The sequence below is a fragment of the Neolamprologus multifasciatus genome, chromosome 13 (genome assembly GCF_963576455.1).
Source record: "Neolamprologus multifasciatus chromosome 13, fNeoMul1.2, whole genome shotgun sequence".
NCBI classification, from domain to species: Eukaryota; Metazoa; Chordata; class Actinopteri; order Cichliformes; family Cichlidae; genus Neolamprologus; species Neolamprologus multifasciatus.
This window is the reverse complement of record NC_140451.1, coordinates 13,780,148-13,791,460: the sequence shown is the minus strand read 5'-3', so window position 1 is coordinate 13,791,460 and position 11,313 is coordinate 13,780,148. Positions and strand designations below refer to the sequence as shown.

The 11,313-nt window shown below is 39.6% G+C and overlaps 1 protein-coding gene across 1 annotated transcript; it reads left to right on the top strand.

Annotated features, from left to right (window-relative positions):
* The first annotated feature begins 2,381 nt into the window (after positions 1 to 2,381).
* On the top strand, positions 2,382 to 10,764 carry psap (prosaposin). The gene is made up of 14 exons (XM_085181973.1): positions 2,382 to 2,537; positions 5,728 to 5,861; positions 6,061 to 6,135; positions 6,251 to 6,376; positions 7,035 to 7,250; positions 7,330 to 7,473; positions 7,561 to 7,617; positions 8,429 to 8,578; positions 8,722 to 8,814; positions 8,934 to 9,117; positions 9,301 to 9,464; positions 9,552 to 9,632; positions 9,872 to 9,979; positions 10,127 to 10,764. The coding sequence occupies exons 1-14, from the start codon at positions 2,504 to 2,506 to the stop codon at positions 10,160 to 10,162; spliced, it is 1,602 nt and encodes a 533-aa protein (XP_085038099.1). The 5' UTR covers positions 2,382 to 2,503; the 3' UTR covers positions 10,163 to 10,764.
* The last annotated feature ends 549 nt before the right edge of the window (positions 10,765 to 11,313 follow it).

Here is an 11,313-nt window from a genome sequence, read left to right as displayed (position 1 = left end):
CATTTTGCACTTTTCCTTTTTTGTCAAGCATTTGAGACACTGCTTCACATGATGGTTAGTCATGTGATGGAAGTTTCAGTTCTTTTATTGTAGGTGTGGTTTATGCAGGTTTTTTTTTAAGCCATTAAAACTTGATCAACTGTCTCTGGGGAAAAAGCCGCTTGTTGTTGCTTCTGGTTTCTCTCTGGACTTTCTTGGTTCCTTGTTGAGCAGTATTTGTTGCCTAAATCTCAATTAAAGTATAAGTACACAATCATGGTATTTATTTTGTGTAAGACAACATTGAATTAACCAGGTTATTAACAAAACAGCCAGCCAACTTAACTGATGTCTTTATGTATATACAGTGGATGCAAAAGTTTGGGCAACCTTGTTAATGGTCATTATTTTCCTGTATAAATCGTTGGTTGTTGCAATAAAAGAAAATGTCAGTTAAATATATCATATAGGAGACACACAGTGATATTTGAGAAGTGAAATGAAGTTTATGGGACTTACAGAAAGTGTGCAATAATTGTTTAAACAAAATCAGGCAGGTACATAAATTTGGGCACCACAAAAAAAGAAATGAAATCAATATTTAGTAGATCCGCCTTTTGCAGAAATTACAACCTCTAAACGCTTCCTGTAGGTTCCAATGAGAGTCTGGATTGTGGTAGAAGGTATTTTGGACCATTCTTCTTTACAAAACATTGCTAGTTAATTCAGGTTTGATTGCTTTCGAACATGGACAGCTCTTTTTAACTCACACCACAGATTTTCAATAATATTCAGGTCTGGGGACTGAAGTGGCCATTCTAGAACATTGTACTTGTTCCTCTGCATGAATGCCTTAGTGGGTTTTTGAGAAGTGTTTCGGGTCGTTGTCCTGTTGAAAGATCCAGACCCGCGCAGCTTCAGCTTTGTCACTAATTCCTGGACATTGGTCTCCAGAATCTGCTGATATTGAGTGGAATCCATGTGTCCCTCAACTCTGACAAGATTCCCAGTCTCTGAACTGGCCAGAAAGACAGCTTTCTGTATCCTTCCCCTGAACCATGATGGTGAACAATCTTTGTCTTCAGGTCATTTGAGAGTTGTTTTGAGACCCCCGTGATGCTACTCTTCAGATAAAATTAAAAGAGGAGGGAAACTTAACTGACCCCCTTAAATACTCTTTCTCATTATTGGATTCACCTGTGTATGTAGGTCAGGGGTCACTGAGCTTACCAAGCCAATTTGAGCTCCAATGATTAGTTCTAAAGGTTTTGGAGTCAATAAAATGACAACAGTGACCAAATTTAAACAATTATTGCACACTTTCTGTAAATCCAATAAACGTCATTTCACTAACAAGAAATCACTGTGTGTCTCCTATATGATATATTTAACTGACATTTTTATTGTAACAACCAACGATTTATACAGCAAAATAATGACTATTAACACGGTTGCCCAAACTTTAGCATCCAACTGTATAATATAAATATAATAAACAAAAAAGTAATAGCACATAATTATAAACTGTAAGATGCTAGCAGGCTGGGCATACATGGAACACCACAACCAAGTGGCTGACATTGTATACAGGAACATCTGTGCCGAGTATGGCGTGGAAGTGCTGAGGTCAAAATGGGACCTTGAGAATGACCAAGCCAAGATGCTGTGGGACTTCCAGATACAGACAAACTGGTGATGGCTAACCAACCAGACATTGTAGTGTTGGACAAGCAGAAGAAGACGGCTACAGTGATAGATGTAGTTTTACCTAATGACAGCAACATCAGGAAGAAGGAATATGAGAAGCTGGAGAAGTACGAGGGGTCAGACAAGAGCTCGAGAGGATGTGGAGGGTGAAGATAACAGTGACCCCAGTGGTAATCGAAGTGCTCGGTGCAGTGACACGCAAGCTAGGCGAGTTGCTCCAGCAGATTCCAGGAACAACATCCAAGATCTCCGTCCAGAAGAGCGCAAGACCCTCAAGCTCCCAGACCTTTGCTAGAGGACCCAAGCTTGAACGATAGGCCCGCCCACAGGGGTAAGAGGGGAATTTTTATGTAGAATTTAAATGCATACATTTTGATTACTCGATATTCTGTCCACATTTCAACAATGAAAACTAAATGTATTTATTTGATTAACTTTCAACTTCAAATTCTTTATTAACTAAAAATTGTTGACTACTTTCTTGGCCCACCACGGAACCCTCACTTTAGAAACCATGCATTTCCCCTAGATATCTGTACAGATTTTTACAACTACTTAAAAATCTGTTTAGTCAAAAGTTCTGGTTGCTCACAAGTGTGTTTGAATTAAAAACAGCAACAAAACAAAACAACCCCCCCACCCCAATCGGCGTTTTGAGGTACTATGATGGTAGGCTGAGAGTCACATGTTTCGATCAGCTGACCGTGAACAATAAAGGCATCAACACCCTCGCGCTCTGCATTGCAGTGCTCGCCCTTCTCCAGTCAATCCTCTCCGACAACCAACACAAACACAAGGATCGGAAAACAGCGCAGTCATGCTGCTCCTAACTCTTCTTTTGGTGTCCTCAGGTAGTATTAACAGAAGTAGACAAATAATGTGTGTGTGTGCGCGTTTTTTAACACTATAGGTCACCTGATTTCGACAGATGTCGGTCTATAAAAACAAGCTTTTTGGTTGTGTAACTATGTGCGTTTTAACATCAATAGGCGGAAGCGTATACCGGGAATTATTTTTTATTTATTAATAAAGTAACCTGGGATTTTGTTTTCAGTATATAATATATAAATAATAATATTCTACAAGTTTTATCGACATATTTAAAGCGATGTCAAGTGAATCTTTAACCGCGTGACTTTGAAGTTTATTGTTTTACCGTTGGCCTTAGCTGTGCTAACTCAAGCTTTTCAGCTAATGCTAACTAGCTATTTCAGCTAACTAACGTTGCTACATCAGTTACCTAAAAATAGCGTTTACGTGTATAAATATGGTAGAACACTACAATAGAAAAGCGATCAGTCAGTTAACTGTTGTAGACCCCTGTTTAGCCCAGGCTATGTACAGTAGCTGGTGCTTTGTTGACTACTGGTAATGTTGAAGGGGAAGTTTACGTTTGATCTGCTAAAGCAACACTTTCGTTTCACCCACACCGAAATGTTGAATTTGAAACTTTCTTTTCAGTCTTTGTTTCTTTTAGGGGCTTTTGGAACGGGACCTATACTTGTGCTTCACTTTGAGTCGTGTTCATGGGTTTATCCTTATATTGTGATAAAACTGTGTCACCAATACCAACCGTTTATTTCTGCAATGAAACCAAATGTGCCATTTGGACTATGGACTATCATGACAGAAGCCTGGTTTCCTTACAGACCATTGGCAGGGCTGTTTTATTCACACACAGACTTCTTTGCTTTGTGTAGTTACTGCTTAGTTTCACCTGGATTTCTGGGTGAAACCTAACTTCAGTTTTTTACATCCACATTCCTGCATTAGCATTCCTACTTCCGCATGTCACATGTTTTGGGCTTAGTCATATTGTTTAACATGTGTCGTGTACTTTCTGCTGATAGTTGGTTGTTTGGATCACAAAAACCGTGTAGCCTGTCTCATTAAACAGGTTTATACCGCAGGTTACATGTTGATATTGCAAAATCCACTCTGAATCCTGCTTAAAGCCTGTTGTGCTTTACTGTGTCATGTGATTGTGATTACTCACCTCAAGTGTTTTTCTGTTGTTTTTCTTTCTTTCTTTCTTTCTTCCTTTTTTTTTCTTTTCTTGGCTTTATAGAAACCCAAATGTAGGCTTTTAGGTCACACAGAATTTGTTGACTTACTGTAAAACTTTTTCTTGCCATAAAATGCAGAACAGGCAGTTTCTACTGTTGTCTGCGTCAGAACAGCTTGTCATTTTGTATAAAAAGCATGTGACCCTGCATACACTGTAGCTGGTGATTGAAGGTTTGTTGGTTCAGCCTGTCCTTCGTTGCACATTCTTGGCCGTTATCACTCAAGTCTGCTCACTGGCCTTGAAATCCAATAATCAGTGAGTGTAAGCTTACTTTTAGTTTGTCACATTTTTCAAATGTAGGTTTTGTGACATGCAGATAGTTTGGATCTTCATCTCACAACCATTAATGGGCAAAACAGGAAACACTGCATGCAAAACATGCCTTCCTGCATCACTTTTTCACTTCAGCAAACATGAAGAACAGTAAAGGCCTCTTTTTTGCATTGAGCTATACACACAACCCCTCATCCACCTCCCCCGATTCCTACTTCTGCAATTGTGATGCACGAGTGAGCAATTGAATTTCCCTGATGTGGTCATGCCAGAGATAGACATGCTAATAGGGTTTTTTTTTTTTTGGGGGGGGGGGCTAAAATGTTAGTAATGTTAAACCTTAGCAAAGTATAGCTGGGTATAGCTATACTGGGTATAGCTGGGTACCCACAATCCTCAGTGATTTGTAAATTATCTTGGTTTTAAGTGAGCTTTATTAGTATGGAGAGACAAGGGTGCTGTTACGAAACTAAATCTTAATTACTATAAAAATATCACTAAACTTCTGTTTAGAGTTAAAATTCTATGCTTCTAATTCATTGGACCTTGAGGTAAAGATTCAGAATCAGAATACTTTATTAATCCCGAAGGAAATTAGGGTTACAGCAGGCAGCACGCTAATGGCGCATGCACACTTACAAAGGAGCCTTCTGACCAACTTTACACAAACATCACATTGGGGAGACATGTCAGAAAGGTAGGCTGATAGGAAACAAACAACGAAAATACATAACATGAGGTGAGAGGAGGAGAAAAAAACTCCACTCAGACTTCGCTCCTAGGGGGGGAACAGTTTGATAACAGAAAAAACGCCTCAGCACAAAAAGCACATGACTATCAATACACCATAGAAACACAAGACAAAAAACGACAACAAAAAACCCCTCACTACTTTCTGAAAAACCTCTTAGAACTCAGCCGACATGGTTAACAGCTGACCTTTTGCCTGTCATCTTTACAGAGTTGTTTAAAATTAAACCTGCAGGGCAGTGTCTTATTGAAATCATACTTTCAGTTGAGGAAGTTGGCCTTGAATTTCCTTTCTGTGGTATGAAGAGTCCTGCTTGATAAAGTCAAACTTTCTATGTTTGGTCTAATCGAGCTAGTTTAGCCTGTTTTAAAACTTTAAACATAGTTGAAGTATAACCTAAAAAAGAAAATGAGAACTCTGAAAAACAAATGTATCGGTTTTCATTGCTGTCATATAAAGCAGTTGTGAACTTGCCAAGGAATATGGTTTTGTTATGAGATTGTGTTGTTTTTTTTTTTTTTATCTCTCTGTAACTGCTGCTTTAGATTTCTGCAGTGAATCTCTGTAAAGGTTTAAGATGTAACCTATGTAAGTGGTGTCTGACACTGTTGCCTGTCAGAGGTTGTCCTAGTTTTATGTTTGGTGAAGATATTATAATATCTTTTTTTTTCTTTTTTCTTTTTTTGCCCCAGAGTCCCCACTCTTTATTTTAGTCATATTTTTATCCTCCCACCACAGAGGCAAATATATTTGTCCCTCAAGTTCTTCCACTTCTTTGTACATTCCCTCACGTCCATTCTGATAGCTAAAGTTATCTCTGTCCAGGAATTTGCTTACATTCGTGAGCACTCATGTTGCTACTATCATCAGTATTCCTTGGTTTGAGGTGATGATTTAACACAAAAGTATAAATTGTCTGTCAAAGCATGACTCTTTGTCGTCTTCACAGCGGTGGCAACTCCTCTGCTGGGCACTGAGCAGTGTGCTCGTGGCCCCCCCTACTGGTGTAACAATGTGAAAACTGCATCTCTGTGTGGAGCTGTGACTCACTGCCAGCAGAATGTGTGGAACAAGCCCCAGATGGTGAGTGACCTGTATATATTTTTTTAATTCCCCAAATGGCAAACTGTTCTGTTATGCTTTCTCCTACATTGAAATGTGTAGTTAGGCAAATATGAATTGTGTTTTTTTGTTTTTTGTTTTTTTTTGTATTGGGAGCTTTGGTTTATTTAAAAAAATTTTTAGCAGCTTTTTATTTACACACTCAATTCTCTGGTTTCAGAAATCTGTGCCATGTGAGCTGTGTAAAGAGGTTCTGACTGTGGTTGGGCAAGTACTGAAGGAGAATGCCACTGAGGTAAGGCCAAAAGATCCACAACTTGTTTTTTTTTTTTTTTTTTTAATTTAATAAGAGTTTCCTGCAACCACACTAAGATTGAAACATTGGTATTTGCATATTTCTGTGACTGCAGGCTGAGATCCTAGGGTACCTGGAGAAGGCCTGCCAGCTCATCCCTGATCAAGATTTGAGTAAAGAGTGCAAAGAGAGGGTGGATGACTACTTCCCCATTCTCATGGGAATCATCAAGGGAGAACTGGTGAGCTTCTTGAATCTGTTTGTGCAAGCTTTCACTTTAAATATAGGTGGCCATCCGGGCTTTTAGCATTTGGACAAAAAAAACATTCATTATTGAGTTTACCTTAGAGTTATACTGTCATAAGGTTTACATTTTGAACCATATTGAATGCTTTCAAATATAACCCATAGATTCTTTTAAACGTCGTTTGCTTTGTCTGTGCATTTATCATTCTGCTCTTATTAAGACTGTAAGTAAATACCCCATCTGTTACTTCTTTCTTTCTAAAGGGAAACAGAAGTGGTTGTGTGACCAGAGTGCACCCAGCTTAAAAAGGCCTATTGATGGGGAAATGAGTTTTAAGTCTAAATGGGAACAGAGTAGTCATTGTGCAATACTAAACCCATGACTAGGAGCATTTAGTATAGTTGTCTTAACGCACACCTGCTACAGCATTCTTGGGGGAAAAAGGAGACTCCATTTAGTATTTACTAAACCAGTAAATGGTTTAGTAAATACTACACAGGAAATGCAGACTTTTTTTTTTTTTTTTAAGCGCGGTTGACTTAAATGATTTCACTTCTCTTTAGGCTAATGTGTGTGGGAAGCAAAGTGTTTTGGTCAAAGGGAGTTTAAAATGGGGAAGGTATTGAAAGTAATATGAAGTTGTGTTTATTAGGATGATCCTGGCGTGGTGTGTGGAGCCATGGGACTCTGTCAGACACAGCAGGCAGCCCTGGCTAAGGTTCAGGCCCAGCAGCAGCTCTTGTCCAATGAAATACCTCAAGTTGACCTTTCCCAGCAAGTGTCTCCCTTCCTCTTCAATGTGCCCGGGCTCCTTTATCCTCTGGAGAACCCCAAAGAGGAGGCTCCCAAACAAGAGTCTCCAAAGCAGGTAAGCTTGAAATGTCCTCAACACCTGCTGTTAAGTGTACTCTTTATTTGGCACTGAAACTTGCCTGTCTTCCTTGTAGGAAAGTGATACAGTGTGCCAGGACTGCATCAAACTGCTGACTGATGCTCAGGCAGAGGCCAAAGCCAATTCTTCATTTATCGACTCTCTCATTGAGAATATTGAGAAGCAGTGTGATATGCTGGGGCCAGGCTTGGCTGACCAGGTAAATATCCCACCTGTGGGTTTCTTCACCACACCCAGGAGGGAGAAAAACAAAGCTTTTCTAATACCTATACTTCTGTCTTTGCAGTGTAAGCAATATGTTAGCCAGTATGGAACCCTGGTTGTTCAGCAGCTCATGTCTATGGTGAGTCTTCTGGTTCCTTTTGATGATGTGCTTTAACCTTCTGTTTGACTTTTTGAAGCTACAATGTGGCTTTAATAGTTATTTCATTGTAGTACTTAAGCTTAGAAGCAAATGCAGCAAGACATTTTTGTAGAACAGCACCACCTGGCCTGCTGACTTAAACTTGGTCATGTTCGCTTGTGCTCTTTTCAAATTTTATCTTCTTACTTTGTTTGTTTTTCGCCTGTGTTCCTTTGTTACTTTTCTCCTCTCCATTCATGTCTTTTTGCTCTGTTTTCTCCTACTCTGGGTTTTGTATGCTGCTCCCCAGGAACAGGTAGGTCATTCTGTGTTCAGCCTGTAGCCTTTTAACCCTTAGCTCTTGAGACACGTGCGAATGATGGTCTAATTATACTTCTTTTGAACACTGGGCTTGTTTGGTTAATGACCTGACACTTTGGTGCCTGTTTGAACACTATGGAGTAGGGCCACAGTCAGAGCATGCAGTTTACTTGGTTCTTGTGATATGTGCCTAGGTTATGTTAGTTTACAGAATTAAGTCAGCTATGAGCTGCACCGGTCTTTCCTGGTTCTTCATGCTGCACGTGAAATGACAGTTTGTGTCACCATGAGTGTGTGTGTGTTGCAGTGTGTGTGCTGGTAAAACAAAGATGTAGTAGGTGTATGTGCATAAAAACTCCTGCATATTGCATGGGTGGCAATGTGGAATTTTTATGCTATCAGCATGAAATTTTACTTTTAAATTACTTACAAAACAAAAACAAAAACTTTGGCTTTTAATCCTGAGTAATTGTGTTGCTTCCTTCCTCAGCAACCCAGAGAAATCTGTGCCTTTGCTGGCTTTTGTACTGGAATGAAGAAATCCATTCCCATGATGACACTTCAGGCCGCTAAGACTGTGCCCGCCGCCAAGGTTTTCCCTGCCACTAAGGTAGACTCTGTTGCAGAAACGTCTGGCAAGGTATAGTATGTTGGATAGTGTACAGTGGTTAATCTTGATTTTTGTATTTGATATTTATTTTAGTTTTTAAAAAAAAAAGATAATTAAAGAATGGTTGTATAGCAGTATATTGCACATGCTAATGAGCCATACCCTGTGTCCAGCCCATGGTCCGTGTCCGTGATTCCCCAACCTGTACCATCTGCGAGTATGTGATGAAACAGTTGGAGAGCATGTTGCAGCAACATTCTACAGAGGTGGGCTGTGTAACACTTAATATGTCCGGTATGATCATAAAAATAAGCTACAAACTGCTGCCAACATAATACTGGTGTGGTTTGCTCTGCTGACCGACTAACCTGTCTGTCCTGTGCAGGAGGAGATTATTCACGCTGTGGAGCAAGTGTGCTCAATCCTGCCCTCCTCTTTGAGTTCCCAGTGCAAGGATCTGATTGAGACATATGGTCAGGCTATCATTGATCTGCTTGTGCAGGAGGCTGATCCCAAAACTGTCTGCACAGTGCTGGGACTTTGCAATGGTCAAGGACGTGCATATGTTGGTAAGTTCTTAGTCTTCAGAGCAAGCTCTATGCAGATGTACATTGTGCTTTAGCTAGCTGGAGCCTATCCTAGCTACCCTAAGGCAAGAGGCAGCGCTGGACAGATTGCCAGGCTGTTGCAGGGCTAAACATTTAAGCATTTAAATACATGGATGGATAATCACTCCTAAAACTGTTTCACAGTTGCACTTGACAAGCCCCGCTTTAAGGTCGGAGGCTACTGTGAGGTGTGTAAAGCTGCAGTCAGTTACATCGACGGCATCCTGGAGAAGAATGCAACAGAGGCTGAGATTGAGGAAGCTGTGAGAAAAGTATGCAACTTTCTGCCTGACTCTTACAAGACTGAGGTGAGTAGATGTGCTAATTAATCTTGTGGAACTCTTTTACCTGTCCTCATGTGACACCCTTACATTTTAACTGTGGTTTGTCAACAGTGTGACCAGTTGGTTCAACAGTATGAGCCAATTCTTGTCCAGCTGCTGCTCGAGATGCTTGACCCAGACTTTGTGTGCATGGTAAAAGGATTACTTATTTCAAAATGATAATAAAGTCAACTGGTAGTATGTTTCACTGGACTTCTAAAGGATTAAACGCTGAAATGGGAATGTTTTTAACTCCAAAAACCATACAGCTTACATTGAATGCTGAAATGTAAACATTTTTGGTCATTAGCAGTAAATGAGATTGTTATGGCTTAAACTGCATACCTGCAGCTTAGTTTTTAACATCTGAGGTTTATTTGCGTGTGTTCTAGAAATTGGGAGCCTGCCCTGGTGCTGCACACAGACTGCTGGGGACAGAGCAGTGCAGCTGGGGACCTTCGTTCTGGTGCAAGAACATGGAGACCGCACAACAGTGCAATGTGAGTAGTTTGAAATTTGATTAAACATATTTTTGAGTTTCTTATTAAACATTTGGTGTCATAATGCCACTGGAACTGTGATTGTAAACTGTTTAAGCTCAACCTTACTCTAATACGTCTCTCCAACCACTTGTTTTTGTCTTTCAGGCCGTGGCTCATTGCCAACGCCATGTGTGGGTATAGAGGACGACCCATACAAACTGACCTGTAGGGAATTCAACAGAAATACTCTAGTGCTGCATCCCACTGTTCATTTTTGTGTTTAAATTAACTTTGATATTTTAAATGATGTTATGGTGGAAAGGGACTAGTGTTTTCTTCTTTTCCCCCTCCAACGAAGTATTGGATTATTGGGCAGGGGGGAGTAATTACATGTATAGTGGCACACAATTGCTTCACTGTCTGCTTTTTCAAATTGGCATCGTTTGAGTTGCACTTGGTTTTTCTTACTGGGAGAGGTGAAAATAAGAACAAGAAGAATTTTCACATTTGCTTTCTCTATGGTAGTACTTTTTGCAAATACAAATGATTCAGTTCATTAGTTTATCTGTAAATTGGCAGTAATAAATTTCTCTGAAACATTTATATTTTGTAGAGAGATTTGTTGTTTTTATGAGCTGACACTGGAGGTTAATCAGAGTGTAATTTGAGTTCACTCTTTAACTGTTTGTAAATCTGTGTGCTTCTAATGCACTAAAAACTTCTCAGAATTAAATGTCTGCTTGAAACGCTGAGGTAATTGTTACAGTGCAAACTTTTTAACAAATAAAGCGATTCCCAATCTATTGTTTGTGTGTGTGTGTTTTTTTTTTTTTTTTGTTTGTTTTTTTTTTCTCCCTTGTATTGTGACTGGAATTTCCCTCAAACTTACTATGGTGAAAGGACTGGTTCTTATATAGTGCTTTTCTACTCAGCCTTAGCACCCAAATCTTCACACAGCATTCCTCATTTATACAAGTCCTTTACTTTTAATGCTTTCTAATGTTCACACTCCAGTGGATCCATCAAAGTGACATTTAGTATCTTGCCCAAGGAAATTTAGCATGCAGACTGGAGCAGCTAGGGATGGAAACGCCAACCTTCTGATTATTAGATGGTGTTGTGTGGACGGAACCTGTAAAAAGATACTTACACATTTAATTGCTGAGATATCTTTAAGAATCCAATTTCAGTCTGTTTTTCTACATGATAAAAAATTGCTGCAGTAATAAATGGTTAAAATTAGTGGGGAACAGTTCTGGTAACTCAATGCCCAGACTATCCTGTACAGTAGAAAGTTTAATTCAAACCCCCACTAGGGACACATTGTTAAAAGCAAAATATCTTGTGGAAAA